This window comes from Lichenostomus cassidix, chromosome 4A (assembly GCF_008360975.1).
Source record: "Lichenostomus cassidix isolate B80296 chromosome 4A, HeHo_3.0, whole genome shotgun sequence".
Classification (NCBI taxonomy): domain Eukaryota; kingdom Metazoa; phylum Chordata; class Aves; order Passeriformes; family Meliphagidae; genus Lichenostomus; species Lichenostomus cassidix.
This window is the reverse complement of record NC_139485.1, coordinates 7,115,262-7,136,157: the sequence shown is the minus strand read 5'-3', so window position 1 is coordinate 7,136,157 and position 20,896 is coordinate 7,115,262. Positions and strand designations below refer to the sequence as shown.

The 20,896-nt window shown below is 37.7% G+C and overlaps 1 protein-coding gene across 5 annotated transcripts in view; it reads right to left on the bottom strand.

Moving 5' to 3' along the window:
- Nucleotides 1–20,896, bottom strand: part of MTMR1 (myotubularin related protein 1) — a 38,041-nt gene that overhangs the window by 2,285 nt on the left and 14,860 nt on the right. For all 5 annotated transcript variants that reach the window (XM_085060307.1, XM_085060308.1, XM_085060309.1 and 2 more), the window contains 4 exons: nt 18,807–19,013; nt 17,924–18,016; nt 12,871–12,984; nt 11,289–11,465 (listed from right to left, as the gene is read on the bottom strand). In XM_085060307.1, coding sequence (XP_084916433.1) covers nt 11,289–11,465; nt 12,871–12,984; nt 17,924–18,016; nt 18,807–19,013 — 591 coding nt within the window. The remainder of the gene's footprint in view (nt 1–11,288; nt 11,466–12,870; nt 12,985–17,923; nt 18,017–18,806; nt 19,014–20,896) is intronic.

The following is a 20,896-nucleotide window of genomic DNA, read 5'->3' as shown; positions in this document are numbered from 1 at the left end:
CTGGTGCTATGCAAAGAAAATAGCAAAAGCAAGAAGGGTTGTTACTTGCTATCAATGCCCAACTGAGTCACAATTTACATTTTTGTGAATTCTTGCTTTTTGAAGAACATACATGCAAAACACGTGCATTTGATAGTGATATTTTCAAAACCTAACACAGAAAAATACCATTTAATTTTTAACTTTTGTTCTAACTTGAAACAATAGAATAGTACCAGCAGTCTTTTTAGGTCTCCAATTCTTTGGCCATATAGCTTTTTCTTGTTTGTGGCTTAGCCCATAAACAGAAACTTCAGTGTATTCAGTAAGTGCTGCTCCCAGTACCCTGGGAATCATCAATTCATCTGGCATGTCATCTACATCAATTTTAAAAGCATAACTTTGGGAGTATTCAGCAGAACAATCGCTGCACACCACCAGCTCGCATTGACCCTGGAGCCCTGCCCTCCCTGTGCCATGAATTCCCTCTCTTGCAGTTTTACCCTGCACCCTCTATACAAACCCTTCAGCAAGTGAGGCCACAAATCAACAGATCTCCTGCACTAATCAAACACAAAGCACACCCTCCAGGAAAGCCCTTCTCATTTTTCTGAGGTGGACTACAGTGTATACACCTAGAAATATGGCAAAACTGAGTCTGCTGATGAAGTTTGTCCAGGATGCTGTAATATACACTATGGAAAATTCAAATCTCAGTGAAGATCGAGACTTTCTGGAATTGGCACCCCCTGTATTTTTTCCCCCCTCAACAGAAGATCCCTTTCTCACAGACTCCTGCTTTAGATTTCTTTGGGAAGACATTTTCCTGAAACACTTAGGTCCCTAACAGAGTGATTTACCATTGGAATCATCAGTCACACAAGCCCTGGGTCACGGCAGATCTGTACCCTTGATTTCTGTACAGCTTAATCACAACTCAGCAAACCAGGCCAATTTCTCTCAGCCAGATTTCACACAGCCATCAGCTGCTGGGCTCCACTGCACAGAGCTCAAGCACTCAAAAAGCAGCTCCATACAAGCAGCTTTCGGGGAACCTACTACAAATCCTGCCAGGATACACCACACAAAAGCTGCTGCAGGACTTGGCACACTCTGTAAAGTGCTTCGAGGAGGAAAAGAGTGGCTGCACTTCTCAGTCCCTCTGCATTCCCAGAGCCCAATTCAACAGGCACACGCTCCAACTTTGACGCAAGTGTTGTTCTCCCCACAGGTCCATCCTGAAGAGCAGAGCTGCCTTTCAATAAATTAGCTAAATAACAATAATGATGTTTAAAAAGTCTGTGTATATTCAAGTCACACACAAAACTCTTCAACATTAAGATTGCAAAATTATGCTCTCAAAGAATTAGGAGGTGTCAGAATGAAGATTATTTCTCCAAACTCAATTCAGCCTTCCTTCACCAGTATAAAATCATTGGTCAAATAAATATTAAAATACTAGCTTCCCTCTTGTATTCCTCATTTACTCAGTGCACAGGCTGATGCTACTTAATTAGTGAGAAGTTATTCAATATTTAGTTTTCTTTGCAGTGTCTGACCCCATCTTTTATTTATTCTTCCGAATTTAAAATGCTAAAGTTTCCTTTTCTGTACTTTCATCTCATGTCAAGAAACAAATTTATTTCTGCAGCACCCTAATGAGGTATGGGAGTATTAACACTCTACTTTTACAAACAAGGATCTGAAGCCAGCACCTCCTTATTTTGCATACCTTGGATCTCAAATTGGTTTAACAGAGAACTTGGGAATTCTGCAGATGAAGTATGTGGTTATCAAGCAGAACACTCAGTAAATATGGAGCATGCACAGAGCGACCACTCTGCTCCAGCTGAGATCCCTTACAACAGAGGAATCCTGTGGCAAAGGCAGGTAGAAACTTCATTTCTCCAGAGCAGCATCATGCTCTTTCTCCCAGGGGACAACCCTTCCTCTGCCTGCAGCCATGCCCCTCCAGCCTACCTTCCCAGACTCTGTTCCGTGGGTTGAACAGAAAGCAAACACCTCCAGCACCCAGAGCATTATTCACTCCTAGTTCCTATTCCCAGTTAGTCACAACTCTCTCACATATTCTGTAGAAAATCCATCTCTCAGTCCTTTTATTTATTCTCAGTTCTTGAGAATTCACTGAGATGGCTGCAGTGTCAGACCTCCAAATTGAATTAATTTCTTCCAGGATATGAGCAGGACCATTTCTGAAATATAATCTCATCTCTTACTAAAATCTCATGTTTGCCCTAGAGATGGAATATTTATAGAAAACAGCCCCCTGCCCCAGCAGAAGTCCACAAGATCTATGTTTTCATATGGGAAAACATTTTTCTTAGTCACATTCTTATTAGCAACTGAGTCTTCCTGGATGAAGTTCTACAAAACAACTCAGTCAGACATATATACTTGAGGAGTCAATACACATCATTAGAGCCCAGCAAAGCCATAAGCAAATTGGAGTAGGATCTTATAGTGGGAAAAAAAGGTCAAAATATCACCTTCAAAATACCTGCCATCTTTTAATAAGCACATGTTAGATGTAAACACTGCAAGACAATTTCACATAAATATCATCATGCCGTTTCATGTGGTAGTGTAAACACAAAGGGTTTTCTGACACCATGCCTTTCCCAGGAAAAGATTCTTTTTGATTGCCATGAACACAGCACCATGTAGATGCACACTGACATTAAACAATAAAATTCCAGAAACAGGTTTCACACATTAAAATTCCAATACACACTCTAATTTAATGAAATAACATGCCAAATTCAGTCTAGAAAAATCTCTAGCAGCTCAATTTTCAAGCAGCTGACTAGCTAATTTTTTAGTGATAAAGGTTCATGTTAAAATTACATAATCATGGGGTAAGGAAAAGGTGGCAGAGGCAGCTGAAGTAATACAGAAGTTCTTATAAAAAGACCTAAGAAGCAGCCTGGCATAAGGAGCCACGTTTTCCTCCAGATGTCTTCAATTCTGTTCCTGCAACTGCCCTTTTTTGGAATAAAAAGCAGCAAATTCAAATGTGAAAGAATGAAAATACAGAGTGTGAAAAGGAGGCGGAATGCCCAAAACAAAACCTCCAATTCAAGTTTTGTGTTTTGGGGTCTTTTTTTTTAAACAAAACCATTAAGAGAATCACATAGAACTGGAATTATGCAGCTTTCTGGAAGCCTCCTTCCATCATAGATGGAGGAGGAAAAGGATGAAGCATCATGAAGTAAATTCTGTCATAAAAAACATTAAAATTAAGAAGTCAGTTCATTTCCACATTTCCTAAAGATTTATTCCCAGGCAGACCTGTTGCTGTCAGTGCACCCTCCAACCATCTTGTACAAATTCTTACAGATAATCATCTCCATTTTTGTCACTTCACTCTGTTCTATTTCATCACAAGATCCCTCTCTCAAACAAAGCCTTCTTCAGAAGGAAATGGGTCCAACAATCTTCACAATAACACCTGTAATGGCTTGCTGTGAACAAGACTCTCCTTCACTTTGCCACTGTTTAGAATAAAAGGAAGTGGAATAGTGACAGATTATGTAAGGAACAAGAAGTTTGAAGAAGATCGTTTATTAAAAGATCTTGTTACCACCTTAACCTAGAAGTGTGTACTTGCACAGCACAAGCTGTGTCTCCAAGGCAAGCTTTTATTACTGTCTTGTTAAGAAATCATATAATTGGTTTGCCTGAGATGAGTTTGTTGGGAGGCTGACAGCAACTGTACTGTTTTCTGCTCTCTCATCCTGCCTCTCAAATTAGGAGTGGAAGCTCAAAAGATAACTCTGGACCTATCACCTAGCTGCATTCAAGTTATTTTTGTTGTTCTAGTCCACAGGTTTTAGCAGTGTGCACCCTTTCCTCTGTCACACCAGTGTCCCCACAGTGATGCTGCCAGGCAACACTCAGCTTCTACAGCCAGGTCCATCATTTCTGTCCATAACCCAGGGAAAAGCACAGACCCATTTATGCTGCATGAGAGGACTCACACAGATGAAACCTAACCCAGCAGTGCATCTGCAGTTGGGCTGAGCTGGAAAACTGCCTGGGCCACTTCTCCTCAGGATGTTTTTCATGTGCTACTTCAACTATTATCTCAATGTGCTGAAAAACACTACATTTCATTTCTGTGACTTAAAGAAATAGTCCAGTAAAAATGAAGTAGAAACATAAAGGTGAATATACTACATACCTTTTAATGGATTTTGGAGGGGTAACCTCTTCAAAAAACTGCCATGTATATACCATTTACAAGAAACAGATTTCTCTAGTCACCTAAAATTTACTACAAAGAGTTAGAAGTTGATCATTCCAGAACAAAACTGACACTTGCATCTAGTATAGCTAGCAACAGAACCAAACAGTGACAGGAATATGGAGTTTGCCAGCAGCACTAAGTAGTGGAGAAAAGGGCCTGAATCCTTGGGAAGTCTGACCTCACTTCAGGCATTAACCAAAAAGCTGGCCCAGTAAAAGCTGGAGAAAAATCTACCTGCAATGCTTCAAAAAGACTTTTCAGTGTTGGAGGGTTTTTTCCCGCCTTGGTTTTATTTATTTTCAATTGTTACTATAATATTGACTCAGGAAGTAAGACTACATGCTGCTCCCCTCCCTCACAACCAACTTTTTCCAGCCACTTACCCAACCCTGTGCCTCCAGTCCTTTTACCTGTCCTGAGCAATACCCTTAGCTCTAAATATAAGCTTTACAGACTTCTCCCTGTTGTCCATTATTCTAGCATCCTTCTGTTTGGCTTTAAGTTCTAACAAATTTTGTGCTATCCCATTCAACTCCCTGGTTTTATTCTACTACCTCTCTTTCACTGAGTTATCTTAAGGAACTAACTTCTTTTTTTGTAAACAAACAAACAACAATAAAAAACCAAAACCAAAACTACCAAAAAAACCCCCCAAACAAACAAAAAAAACACCAAAAAAGGAATATTCAAGTCCTCAGGAAGATTTTATTTAGGGAGATTCAAACTTTTTTCCTGTTTTCTCTCATTTCAACATTCTTCTAAGTTTCCAGTTCCACTTTTCTGCATCAAGCCACGATTCAACATAGGACCTGATCCCCTCCTCACAAAACCTATTCATTCACCTGTAGTTATCTTCAACTTTTGCACTTCTTCCCTGTGACTTGCTTCTTCTCCCTTCCTTTTCTTATCCAGGATATTGCCAGCTGCCCTGTCTCTCCAAAGAGCTTCTCCTCTCAAAGAGACATGCAGTCTCTTTCCCCTGTAAGCCATGACACGATTCTCACAGTGCTAATGATACCTGCAATATCTGAAACCCCACTCTCAAACAGTAAAAAGATACAAAATTGAGCGAGCCAAGTAACTTTCTTAGCTCAGGAAGAACCAGTTGTAGGTTACTGCAAATTAACCACTGAAAATGGGTGGGGGTTATTTTCTGATTTAGCTTCCTTTGCTGCCTATCTCATTCAAAAGCAGGTACCTTTCCTCCACCTTAACAACAGGGTACCTACTGCCTACATTGAGCAGAAAAGTACTTAGAACACTGCTAAAAACATTCTTTATTGCTTAAAATACCATTGATATGAAACCATTTTTTAACCTGAATTATCCACATACATCAAAAGCAGAACCTAAGTGTAGTATAATGTTGAGCACATGCCACTTCACAGTTATAACGAATTACTGCTGCTCGGGAAGAATTTGAGGAAAAATAAAGTGTTTTTTTTTTAAACCATGCCCACAGAGAAACTATAATTATGCTATACCATATACACACTACATCCCATACAAAAACCATCTAGACATAAGACAGCTTCATTGCCTCAAAAATTCAAGCTTTCCTCTTCACAGAATTACTACAGTTCACTTTCAGTTTTGATTTTCAGGTTTTCATTCCCAAGGAATCCTTCAGGATCCCAAGTGCTTTTGGATAGCAAAATTTGTCAACACAAGGAGAGATGTAAGAGAAATTATAATAGCTACTCACTTACAGCACCGCCAAGTCTTAATTGGATGGATATCTACTGTGTGTTACTGTACTAGCTCAAGGACAGTCATTCACATGAAAATTGTTCAACAGTGAATGCATTCTGTCTTGTTCAGTGAGCACACTTTATCTATTTTAGCAACAGGAAAGAAAGGCTGCAGAAGAAAATGGTTATTTTAAATTCATTGCTTGACTTAAGACTGTCAGTTTTCCAAAAACCTACTCTGTGCATTGGAGAGACAACAATATCTTTCACTTGAGCTTTTTGTTCCTCTCTGTGAAGCACTGGAACTCTGACAGCCTAGTTAACAGGATATTCATAGCAAAAGGCAGTCTCAAATGATGAAGGCAGCAGTTTTCAATAAGAGTCAATACTTCCACACTGCTTGTGGAGGTGTGCTCCTGAGAAACTAAGCAAAAACCCCTGGCCTTCTGGAAAAACAGGGACTAACAAACAGAAATTATGAATCCTACCAGGTGTGAACTGGAACAACTGACAGATTTCCAGACTCAGGAAACTACATGCTACAAGCTGATGCCATTGCTTATTAAAACCTACAGCACATTTAGACTTAGACATCTGAGACATGAGAGAAATTATTTGAGTGTCTGCCCTTCAAAATGTGTTAGAAACGCCCAGAAATTAAGATTATTTGCACAGTACTAGCTTCTCTCATTCTGAGCACGTTCTGATACTCATTATAGCATACCAATTTCTTAGGTAACTACAGTTTCTTTCAGTGTCCAGGATAAGCAGTTAGTCTCTTATTTTATTCCACACTGATTGAATACTGAGACTTTTATCTGTAGATGAAAGTTACCTGCAGTAAATTAGACTCTGGAAGTCTTGACTTGACACTCAACTAGAGAGAAACTACCAGGTACTGGCCAAAATCTGCCTCATCTCACAGGAAACTCTTTGTTAACTGCAGGGATAAAATCTCCTTTGCTAAGGTAACACTCAGCTGTCTAACCCACAAGGCAGTTCCTTCTCCTGGCATCTCCTGCCTCATTCTTTCATTCAAAGAGAGGGACTCAAGACAAGCAATGCCAAGCAGTTCCAGAGCCATATGATAGCTCTGTCTTGCCACAAAATTGAGACAAATCAAATATGTAGACTTTCAAAAATATTACAACCAATGTCAACTTGCTCAGAGAGGAACACACCAGGCAGTGTGACTGAAGGCAGGAAAAAACACTTGAACACTCCGCATGCCAGACAGTAGGTTACATGCAGTAAGTTACACATTATCCTGTTACACGCAGGATAAAGCATCTCAGTAATTATGTTTTCCACTTTACTCTCAGCAATTTTCCCAGTGACATTCAGGATCTTATTTGTTGTTTTCACTATACAATATTTTGTGTTTACTGACACTGAAGCTCAGCTAACATCTGATCGCTCAACTGTTCAACACATCAAATCCTTCTGCAATAGCATCAAATAAAAGCAGCAATTCTAAGCTATTTATATGCTTTACAGTCATTTCTGTATATACTGAACAAACAGCTTTACTTATTCCTACCTTTTCTTTTCACTTAAGTGAGCTGCTAACCTGCCAACAGAATTTCCCTGTCTTTCCACAGAAGTTTTGTGATTGCCTTTAGCAGATGATCCCATTCCAATGGCTGAATTGAATTTCTAGGTTATAGATGGTGTTTGCCTTTTATTCTGGATGACAATCCCCACATACGAAGAAAAGAATGGATTTGAAAAATTACAGGGATTTCTATGGTATTATCACTAGCACTGTGGCCAAATTTACAGAACAGAGCTTCAAGAAAACTTAGCAGGCATAGAAAAATTAAAGAAAACCCACATAAAACCAACACAAAACTAAGCTATGTCATCCAAGGGTTAAAACATCATTTCCAAGAAAGCATAAAAAGAATTAAACCTAATAGACTGTGCTAAATTTGGTGACTAAAATACACTGTTTTCCTTGCCTCTCACAGCTTGGATTGAAAAGACCAGAACTTTTACTTATGCTCTGCATATATAAATGACAGGGTATGTTAGTTAAAAAATACTGCCCCTGCAAAAATTATATTCAAGAACATGTGTTGTGTTCTCCCCACCTTCCAGAGTTGCCCAAGGAGATACCTAATCACATCTGGCAGCCAGAACGCCACAAACCAGCGTCAAGAAGAGGACAAAATGACTACCCAGAAAAAGGAAAAATATACATCAACTGAAAAAATTCAAAAGCATTGTAATATCTTATGTATTGCAGACTAGCAGGGTCATCTGTAAGGCCAGGAGTATGTACCCAGAGCCCACACCTCTGTAGGAGAGAATGGAAGAGCTCTTCCACATGTCACATACAAATACATATTTCTCCAACTCAAAGAAAGGGTGAATCTGAAAAAAGTCTTCTCAGTCAATGAACTCAAATAAGATAGAACTAAAATCCATCTAATTTTCTCAGGACAAGAAGTCAATAATGATGTAACACCTCCAAACTCAAACCAAAGAATGTTTTATTCCACTGAAGAATTAGAATGACCTTGTTGAAGCACAATTTAGCAACAAGAGGTGTCCACATTTAACAGTGCTCACTTCTCAGACTCCTGAGCTTTGAACCCTACGGAAGGAGGCTGTGTGTCCTTAAGTGCAACACAAGGATCTATTGCACTACAAAATAAATAGGCTCTTGATGCAAATAAACACCATTGAAACCACCATCTCAGCCTTCCACAAAACTCAGAATTGAAGACATATCATTCTAAGCAATCTTTATAGAACATAAGAATAATGCTAAGCTCTGTATGTCCTAGAGCAATGAAGATAATGCTCAGACTGTACCACACCAGTAAAGGTCGAGATATAGATATTTGAAGACAGGGTACAGTAATACAAAAAAATAAATAAATGGTTATATCAAGTTAGCATTCAGCAATTTTCAAATTAGAAAAAATAAAAGGTCGTATATGTTCATTTCCAATAGAAAAGGCAATGAAGTGAAATGATGAACTTCTCTCAGTCCATTTAAAAATCAAGCTCACTAGTCAAGCTGAAATTAGAAAACCTAAAATATTGCCTCAAACCAAAACCTGCCCTTCTGTTCTCGTGGGATTTCTCTCTCACAGCACAAAGCTGGCTGAAAACAGGTGCCAAAGATCCATTCCGATTATATTAAAAGTACTGTTATCCATCTTCCCTTAAATTCACATATTGAGCTTTTTCTCCTTTTTGGTGAGCTCCTCAAAAACAATAAACATGTTCTAGTTTTCTAAAGATGTTTTTGCAGCTGATAAATCAGCACAAGGTTGCCTTGAACTAATCATCAGAGAACTTATTAATGTTTAATTTTCTCTTATATTTAGTTGAAAATCAAGAGAACACATTAAAAAGTATTCAACAAAACCACCTTTTATCAGCAGGCAAGGATGCCCATTATTTTAATAAATCCACTGATTAAGAATTTTTTTCACAGAAGGTAAGTGAAGACCTGCTGGGTGTCACAAGGGTCATTGTCTTTTTTTCTGTCACTGAATGGGTCTGAATGTTACTGAATTGGTTAACAGTGTGTGACACCAGACAGTGCAAACACAGAGGAAAGCAAACTTAGTATACTGTGATTGCAGATGCTGTTTATTTACTTGCTTGTATGAGTTTGTGCTTTCATAATTAGACTGGCGAATGCAATTCTGCAACAAAAAATTGTAATTTCTGCTGCTAATTTATCTAGGTAGATGTGAAACACTCCCAAATGTTGGTAATAAATATTACATAAACTCAGGCCAGAGACAAGAGGAAAGGGATGATGTGTCTCCACAAGATAAAGCTTAACTGGTAGAACTAAAAAGTTGAAACACTTAAGTGCTTGAAGAAAAGCAGGTAGTAGTGAAGTTAAGGCAGTTAGCAGGACCATCACATTTTGCTCCCTTCAGCTGCTGATGGAGGGACCTGCTTCCCCAGACAGTGAATGAGTGCCATGTGCCAGAGTGACTGAGGAGCATCTCCCAGAGAAGCAGGCAGAGCACTCTGGGGCAGAGAGGCAGTGAGCAGAGCTTTCACTAAGAGCATGACAGCTCTGGCATTCCCTCATTATGTCATCTCTTCCCCAGCCTCCCTCTTTTGGACCAGGACTAGCTTTCATGTGATTTACAAACCCTGCTAACTCTGAGGGCCTGCAGGTCTCAATCAAATACAAGTAATAAACTGATGCTGGTGCAGGTGGATTACATCAAAATGTGCATAAACCACCCAAATGACATTCAGCAAACAGGCTAAAGGAAAGATGATCTTTTGCTAAAAAGCAGCTGACAATTTGACTTGAAAATGATGTAACTTAAAGTACATCATCTTTCAAAGTTTTAACAAGTAAGAGAAACAAAGCAGCTCAGAGGAAACATCTGTGAGAAAAGCATGCAACCCAGACTTTTCCAGGACATTAAAGGTATTTCTCAGATACCTGGACTTCTAATAGTGTACTTGTCCTTGAAACTTACCTTGGAACACCATCTTTTACAACAGCCTCTGACTTGTGGATGTCTAATAAATCTGAAACTCACATCTCATTCTAACTGCTAGAAGATGAAAGCAGCTTTTGAGCAATCACTTAATACAGGTAATTCATCATAATATGCTTAGGGGTACCTTGGAATGTTACCTTAATAAAGAGATGGTGTAGCACACTCAGATATATTATGGCTGTGACACAATCTGAATGTTCTTTCTTCAGACTTCTAAGCATAAGAGCACATGGAGCATTTGTGTGATGAGATTTAGAGATTTATCCGAATAGCAGACATTACTTATAAGAACAAATACTGGATGAATCAAGGAGCATGTATGGGGAGTGTTTAATCTTTAGTATGCGAGCTTAAAACTATATAAAGTCAATTGAAAACAAGCATCCCTGGGATGCTTAGTTTAGAGAGCCTGCAAAATGAGTTGGTATAGTCCAGTTCTTTCAGAAACTGCTACTATATTTTATGTCATTGCTGGTAAAGGGCAAAACATGACTAGAAACAAAGGTACACAAAACTGTGAGAAGGTTAAGGCAATAAAAGTCTTAAAAAGTGTTAGAAAGTATTACAGAAGTGTTATAAAAGTAATCTGACAAAAAAGGCTTAATCTGTTACCTTTAAAAGCCAATACAGTGATACTGTAACTACCTAGTCTGCTGGTGACTTTATTGAAAGCAACCTTTTTCCAAGTTTGAACACATCCTGCACCAAGACAAACACCTTCTTCCCTATCAGCTGAAACATGCACAACAGATGAGCACTTTTAAAATTAAACACTGCATTTGACACTAGGAAAAACACTGATTTCTCTTGATCTCTGTGCTCTTCACTGAAACACCAGGGACATGTGAGAGCTCTTACCTGGGGCCGCATCCTCGGGTTCCACCTGACGTAGTAGTTCACCCACAGCTCCAAATGGTTCAGACTGGCAACAGGATACAGCACGTGGTTTTCATAGTTTACATAGAAGGGATTTGTGAACTCCTCCAACTGGCTGTTTATGTAGGACCACAGAGATACAGTCTTTGTGCTCACTTCCTGATTGAAAAAAAAAAGTGAAATTAAAAAATTACTGCCATGGATTGCAAAATCTTAAAATATGATGTTAATATCTACATATCAGTAATTCTGTCTGTAAAGTTTACCTTGTCTACTAGAAAATTACAGTCTGAAAACACTTCCAGTAGCTGATCGTTAAACAGCCTTAAAACTTTAGCAAAACATCTGAACACTTCTTTTGGTCCAACTAATGGAGAAAGGAGATTTAGGCATATTATTTTCAGAGACACTAAGGTCTAGCTGAGCAAAAGCAACCTGTACTGATCATAATTTATAGCAATGTTTACAGCTACTTAAATATATGGGTACATACTGACCAACTCAACTAAAAAAATTAGCTTTAACAAGAAAATCAGTGAAGACATATGGAGTTTGGAAGATCCAAAACAGTGTCTGTGAAAAAGAATTATTCAGTTTTCCCATTCATACTATTTGTGTCTAACAAATAATTGATACTATGCTTTAAACTGACTATTTTAACCTTTATTTGCACTTCTGAAAGTTGTGTTATTCTAAATTAAATCAGCATAATAATGGTTAGATCAAACATTGGAAATCTGAACTCACATCAGATTCATCTTGCAATTTTGAACTCCTTCAGTGTTGCAAAGCATGTGTTTCTACTACTGCTGTGTCTTAAATTGCATTTCTTTATTGAGAATTGCATCTGACTATTTATTTATGAAAGAAAGCTGTCTGGAAACCCTGCATTTGCTGAGAACATGTTATTCAGCTCCATCTTGTGGTATTTACATGCAACTTTTCCCCTACAGAAGCAGTAGAGATGAACCAAAAAAAAAAAAGCAAAACTAAATATAACAAGGAATTGTAACTTGCTCTAAAAAATACGAGGTAGTAAAAAAACAAAGCCACAAGTAAGCAAAAGTGTACTTGGAATATTAACAAACTTTTAATTTTTTTTTTCTCAAACACATAATATTTCATTGAGTCATAACTTCATTCATTTAGATAATTTAAATTTCTATAGTTGTCAACCACAAGCTCCATCCAGTTATGTCCTACAGTAACCTGCCAAGTCATCCATAAGAGCTCCTTTGGAAATAGTGAAAGAAATGCTAATATAATTTGATAATTACTATTATTTAAACCTTTGTATTTTGGCTAAAAATACTGCAAGAGGACTTACTAAAACCCTCAACCCCTCAAACAGGTGATAACTACAGAAACCTAAGTGCTGCTTCACTTAATAGCAAGGCATTCAGTATATATTTCTCATACCATGAAATTTCATGTCAGCATTGTTTTTTAAAACTAAGTGATAAATGTATCCAAAAACACAGCTCAGATGTTCTTAGGTCTTGTTTTCTAAGCATTTTCATAAAAAATCAGAAAACTAAGAATGTGCATTATACTAATTATTTACCTCTTTTAATCTCTCTTTTTCACAGTTGCATAAGAAAGTCCCAAAGAGACAACTGTAAAGGTGATCCAGAATGGTGATCAAAAATAACTCGTTGAATTCAAAGGCTGCAGGAAACTGATATTAAAAAAAAAAAAGGTAAACTTACTTTAAACTTTATTTTAAGTGGTGTTGAAATGAAGAAATTCAGACATAAGAAATAACCAAATAATTCAGGTATGATTTTTTTTTCCTATTTAAGGATTATTTTCAGGAAAACTCAGCAATTTCCCCCTTCAAGAATACATTTCACCTATGTACTATTTTACAAATACTTCTCAGAGCTAAACTTTACGTTCATTATCCAAGTATACCAGAATACAAACATTAGTTGATCTGAAATTGGTGATACAAAGCAATCCATTCTAAGAAGCTCTAAAAGTATTCTGTTCTACCCCAAACCCTTAAATATAAGCTTTATCTCTCTTATTACAGGACAAAAAAACATTTGGTGGGGGGAAAAAAAGAAAAAATAAGATAATGACATTTAAGAGTTTTATTTCTTATTCCAACATGCAATAAATTGAATACTAAAGACTACTTCACATACATTGTGCTTAACATATAATTAACATTTTTGTTGTCATTTCTACTCAAGTAAGTTACTTTCCTCTATTCACCCCCTGAGTTTACCATCAGCTATATACAATAAGCCTGTAATCCCTCTTCTTCTGTATAGGAAAGTAAATCCTGTACATCTGACATGAAAGAACTGTTATTTTCCTGAGCACCGTTAGGCATTTTATTCACTATCAGAGGTTACCTGGTATATTCTAAGAAAAAGAGTCACAAATTTTTAGTACTCTAAAAATTCATAATGAAAAAAATTACTGCAAGCTGCATGGGCTGCTGCCCATTCAGATGGAAAAAGTACTTCTTCAATCAAATTTTATGGCAGGACTACACATGGCAATGGCTTGATGTGTCAAATTAACTTTGTGTTCAGTATGACAAGGGTAGCAAAACAGACATGCAATGACAGACATTTGGAAGAATAAAAATTGAAGAGACTTAAGGAAAACTTAAGAGGTAGCATTTCTCTCATTAACAATAAAGAGCATGTTTTAAGAGAGTAATTTTCAGGACAAATGAAATAAACTTTGTGCATTCCCACTAAAAGTGCAAATCTTCACAGAAGTCTGAATGGCAAAGTTTTAGATTCATCAGGCCGAATTTCTTGCTACATGGAGAAATCTCAAGCGAATATTTCAAATGAGCAGAAAGCAAAGGGCTGGGTTATGTTTTGTGCCACTAAAGAACGCTGAACACCTTGGTGAGTGACCCAAGAGCTACTTAAAGTAAGAAAAGATGACTCCTATAGTTAGGAGGAATAACACAGCAATTGGGACTGTGAACTAGCTGATCCAGAAACTCCTCTTCAGTGTCAGCTGTGATTTATGAAGGGTAAATGTTTATTCATGTTGAAAGTAAAGAGTTGGATAACATACAATGGGTGTGCTTGTATTAAACCCAAAAGGATCTAAGTTTTAAACAATGTTCTATAAAAAGAAGATTGATCTAAGTCAAACACTGTAAAAACAATCTCTTTCCAAAACTTCCCAAGCCAATATATACCAACTTTTGACAGAAAATTTTGAGTAAGGAGATTATCAGCATCATGACACAGAAAATGAATGGGAACCTTCCTTCTTATGACTCTGCTACAAACTGTGCACTGTTCACCAACACAGTGTGTTCACACTGGGGATTTTCTTTCAAATCACAGGTTGTTTTCAACCTCCTCACCATTTGTTTTCATAAGACATACAGGACATCAAGGTTATCCAAATCTCTTTTTCAGTCACGTTTGTAAATTATTACTTCTGAACTTCCTTCTCTCTAGAAAATTGTGCCAAAACTTAATTACAAAACAACAGTGTTAAAAACACAGCCACTACTTTAAGGAAGCATGAAGAGAACTTGACAAGCAGGTGTGCTGAACCAAGTCAGGAGAAAATTCAGCGGGTCTCAGACCTCAACCTGCTGTGTCCAGCCCAGAGCAGCAAACAGATACAGAGAGCAAAAATAATTTGCAAAGCATCAAATTGATACTTGGACAAAACTTTTAAGACAAAGCATCTCCTAAAGGGACTCTCTTTAACTGAAAGCATTTAATGAGCCTTGTCACATCAGGGTTCTGTGTTGTGACAGGTCCATACTAATCAGACGGATGCCGACATGGCCACTATTCCAATCCACTGAAGCATATTCAAAATTCCATACATCAGTGGTTGCACTCCAACTAATTTATTAATAAGTGATAGCACTTTATTGAAACCCTGTCTTTGGATACAAGAGTTGTACTGTTGGAGCTGATGTATCAAGACTGTAAAGCTTCTATTACTGCTGCTGAAAAATCACTGACCTAAAAATGCCTTCCTCTGTAGTTCCAAGCCCATTAGCGTCTGTTTGAAGATTCAGGTGGAAAAATTCCCCAAATGGAAATTTACTTCTTGTCAAACCCACTAATTGTGAGAAAACACGCGGGTCATTAAAATCTCCCACTTGTTGCTGCTGAAGTTGTTGGGGGTTTTTGTAAAGTGGCATTTAAAAAAGGGAATTATGTTGTTTAAGTCTGATGATGCCAAGTGGCATCTGATTCAGAGACATGCAAAACACACTTCCGTTTTAATCAATGAACTCGTTCTGCGCTACAATAACATTTAACATTGAATCACTTGGCAGAACAACTGTGCAATGGACAAGAATGGTTAGCTGAACATTAGACAGAGGAACAGTGCACTGCTGAATCCAGTGAAAAATGCATCTCCAGCAACAGCTGACACCCAGTAACAAACAGGATGAAACTTTCTGCCGACTTTAAACAGACCTTCCTCCTGAGAGGGTTCTGTGCATGAAAGGTAGGAAGTTAAACTGCAGTGCTACATGCAAATTTTACAGTTCTGTTTCATTTTTAACCAGGCATCCGTATTTCATCAGCTCACATGTGGCCTTTCCTATTTGACATCTGCTATTCAGTATCACCAGAATTTACTAACAGAGGAGGGAAATCACTTCACCATATGTTTTCTTATTAAAATCTGATGTCAATGCACTTCTCTCAAGTTCTCTGTTAATGTATTTGTGTGTCAGGAAGACCATAAACCCGAGAGAAAATATAAGGTTGTCAAGGACTAAATTTAAGTGTCTGAAGCTATCTGGAAATTTGTAATTTAGTGGGAAGTCAGAGATTCTCTCACTGTTTTAAAGCGACTGTTTCAAGAATAACTCTTAGACCCCAAATGAGCCTATTTGCTTGCTTTTAGCCCATGCCCAAACCAGAGCCCTTACACCCTCCTGCAGGCATTAACATTTATTTGAGCTTTGGAACATTTCAAGTATGTTTACCATGAGTTCAAAGGACAAAACTATCACTGTTTATGAGCAAGTGGTCTAAACAATGATAAAATAGAATCTTGTTTTTCAAAGGTCTGTGTCGAGGTAATCACAGTTTTCACACCTATTCTCTAAGTGTTCAAGACAACTGAAAAATAAAAGTAAGTGGGCAAGAACTGTTCAAGAACAACTTTTTCTATTTTTTTTCCTGTGTAACATTAATGATTTTTCAATGTTACTGCTGTTTGTGAATTTCAGAACAGTTTCTGGATTCAGGTTTTGAACAGATGTGGTATTGGCAAAATGTTTCATACATTCCCCCTCTGCCCCCATCCCTTTATGTTTTTTAAACTGGAGGGAACTAAACTGTTTATAGCAAGAAACAGGAGGCAGCAAGGGAGATCACAAAAATAGAAGAGGCTGCTCTCAATCAAGGATCTCCCCAGAGGACTTTTGTTCCTACCAGGTGTTTAGAACTGCTTCTCTTTGCTATTGTTATTAGCTTTCCTCTGAAAGAGGGACAGAATTTTACATTTATTTTCTCCAGCCATACTAAACAGCACATTAATGCTGAAATATAGATACACAGAAAGTATACAAGACACCCTGGACAAGAGCCCAGTAAAACAGCAGGGAACTTTCATAAAGCACCGAAGATGACTGTTTTGAATACAAGTTTTGGAAACGATGATGTAAGTTTTTAAGAACCATGCTCAGAACAAGACCAAGGTAAGAGATCTGGGAGTGCTAGGATCACATGGAAGCAGACTGTAACTCTCCTCCCTTCAAAACAAAATCACAGACTGTACAGACTTCAGTGTAATAGCTTTTACCATAAAAGCACAGATCCACGTTAGATTTCAAGGAAGAAAAAAAAAGGAAAGAAGAAAAGAGAAAAGAGAGAGGGGAAGGAATATAAAAAAGGAGTCAAGCACCAAGAACTTCTAAATCACTTGGAAATAAAGCCTTCATGTGGACAACCTATTTCAACAACCCCATTACAGAATGGCAATATAAAACAACAGAAAAACCTTCAGTTTTTGCTCATGGAGGTGCAAACAAGGAAAATGAAAACTAAATCCATTCAATAATTTAACATTTCAGAAAAAAAAAGAGAAGCTGAATATTTTGTTATCTTAAGTATCATTATTTCCAAAGATCTCCCCTGATCCAGAGAAGTAAACTTAAGAAAACTCTGATAAGAAAACTTATCAGAGGACAGGCTTGTGTGGTAGAAATACTGTCCTGTACATATAAAGATGAAAATGTTAACATTTGAGACATACACAAAAGAACACTCTAGTACCCTCAGCTCACAGTCAGCCTGGATTTTTGCTGTTTCTTAAGAACAACATAAATCCATATGAACATTTACTTCACTGGTGAGCATGCAACACAGACCACTTATCAATAACTCTTACTTATCTAAACAGCAAACCCTTTTGTAAGCCTATTTTAAACAGAAAAAAAAATGCTGATATTTTTGTTTCAAGACAAAATCTCTACTCTAGCTCCTTGTACCTCATTTTGAGCAGAAAATTTCCCTCTGCATGCACTGTGCACCCACAGAGCAACCAACTTGAGGTAAACATGCTCTGTAAAGGAATGTGTTCACCTACACAAATTATGTTTCCATGATCAAGACTGGCAACTCACAGAAATATACTCTTAGGCCTCTTACCTGCTTTGTCATTTGCCAAACACAGTCAATGAACTGAAGGAAAATGGGAGATCTGTCAGCATCCGCATGATCATCATCGCCATGTCCCACTCGCTGGAAGGCAGAGCACACTGCATTTCAGTCTGCTGTGTCTGCAGCACCATCCCAACACTGCAAAGCTCAGGAACTCTTAAATATGTTCCAGCAGAGAAGCAGACAAGCAAGTCTTTCATAATGCTAACCTGCATTTTTCAACTACTAAAATTGTGTCCCAATATTCACTTATGGACATGCTTTCACTGTTGAGCAGAGCTGGAAAGCTGTACTGGTTGTTTCCCCATCTGCTACTGCACAGCCACTGATTTCTACCAGTGGATGAAACTGGCAAGTATTTATTAAGACTGAACTGAAACAATGGTTATTCCATATCCACCTGTCATAACTACATGTCATTTTTATTAAACCATCTTAAGAGTCACAGTCCACAGAATGTCATAACAATTTATTCTAATTCCCCATTAGCCCATGTGTTAAATAAACACTTCAACCTTAAATCAGAGTAATAGTTCCAGCAATTTTACTCTTTAGACACCTTAATTGTTTTCCTTGGTTCTCCATTCGTAAGCTCCATAAAATAAGTTACAATCCCTCATTCTCATAAGAAAACCATGTGACTTTTTCTAACCATTGCATTCAGGCCACTCCATTTTTATTTACTTTGTATTATGCGTCACATAGAGGTTTCCTGTTAAAAATGAACATGTCACAATTCTCTGACACACTCAGACCATTAAAAGGACACCAGAGACAATCACTAAAATGCAGCAGAGTACTGTGAGAAAATGTGCTACTCAAAATAGAAGCCCTGAAGGTGACTAACTGCACACTAAACTTTCCAGCTTACCATTGCAAATCGATGTCCAAAACTTATCCATTCTTTCTCTACAAGAACTTCAAAGCCTTTGATGGTTCTGTAATAGCTGTCCAGCATAAGCATTGCCAGTGCAGTGAGCTGAGCAGTTCGATCCCAGCCATCACTGCAGTGCACCACTACTGAGGTTTTACCAGATTCAATTTTATCCGCAATTCTTACTGCTCCAGCAAGAAGCATCTTGAACAAAAATGACAAAATAAGCATATTAAATATTACCCAAAACTCTATTAAAAAGTCATTATTTTATACTCTTAAAAAATCATTGTGTTTTAAAATTTCAAATTAATTTGAAATTTTAAAACACAATCATCCTGATGATAATGCTTTAAATTAGAGATTTCCAAATGGTGGTATGCATACTCCTAGAGGTATAAAAAATGCATGCACTCTCTTGTCCAGGACAGAGTTCTTACCAGCTCTCCATTATTAGCAGCACATAACAAATGAACCTGGGAATCCCTTCCCTAAATTAATTGATATTCTGTATTATGATGCAAAGGAACAAATACTGTAATCTATTCCAAAGACTGAAGGTTTGAGGTTTTCAAAGTTCATTTCACATTAATCCATCACTCTTTCTTGCTCCACTTTCAATTCAACTGAAACTACTGAGTTTAGAGAAAGGGACAAATCATCCAGCTAATGTAAATCAAAACACAACCCAAACAAACCCAGAAACCCCTGGCTGGGAGCCTGTTCTGATTTGTTGCTGCATGAAGTATACATTGTATTCAGCTTCTGAGCTGACCATCAGTAGCCTGAATTTGGGAGCAACACAGGCGAGGACGGGGCAGAGATGACACAGGACTGAGATCCCTTATGTGAACTTGTTACTCTTCTCCCCACTCAAAATCCCACCTCTCTTTCCCTGATGTCACCCTCTAGTTTTTAAAAAAACTTAAAATAATTTCTCTCCTGTGAAGATTTGTCTCTAACATGACCTACCATGGCACTGAAAAATATGAGGAGAAAAAAAAAACAACCACTAGAAATGGTTGTTTTCAAGGTTGTTTTCACAGGAAAAATTCCAATTCTGCATTCCAGCACCAGAAAATTGCAAAATATTTGCACTTTCCCCTTCCTAGGCATGCAAAAACATCTGGGAAGTAGGAAAGCCTGCATCTGCTGGAGAAGCTGTGCACAGGACCAGTCTTCAAACCTATTTCAAGAATCATGTTTTAGAGACCGTTTCCACTGATTGTATCTTTCCTCGAGCCTGCCTTTCATGGTAAAACTGAAGGATACCAGAATGGAAGTATCAAGAAACAATACAGAAGTGTCTATGAGAGAACAGTTTGTGGTCTTAACTAGTTAGTTGCCAATTATTTCAGTTAGAAAGCTCTACTGCACTAAAAAAGTGCAAATATTTGAAAAGTTTGGTCTTCAACAAAAGCAGAAAACTAATCTATTTAACATACAGGTATGCAATAGTTTGCTCTAATGAGAACACAGATGCCTCTGAAGGAGAACAACTAGAAATAAACAGAACAGATACAGGAAATGAGCAGAGAATGGGAGACAGAAAACACATGTACTATCAATTCAGCAAATACCTGTGGAGTATGTGAAACACTTTATTTCATTTTGGACAATAGCCTTTAGAAAACAGCTTCCTCTACAAATTTGCTATGCTACTGTCACCTGTCTGACAGTGGTACCAAAGTTCACTTCTGACACTGCCTAATCCAGGATCCCCACCACAGTCAGTGGCAATGAAAGGTCACCACAGGCACAAAATAGACTACTGTATTTAAGGCCAGGCTGGTAAGAAAAGTTTTCTAGATACTCGGATTACCAAAGCTGTTTCAAATGGTTCAAATTCAAAAGAACAAGAAAATTAAACCATTCCCAAAATATCATTAAATTTGACTCTTAATTTTGTGTTTGCTCCCTCTACTGGCTCTGCTGCAGTTGTCAGCAGGCACTGCTTAACAGAGAGTCAAACTAATGAAGAATCTCAAACATGTTTTGCATGAGTGACATTTGAGCCAGCTGCTAATATAACAAATTACACTCCATCCATATTAATCATAAACAGGGGATTGAACGTGGTAATGAAA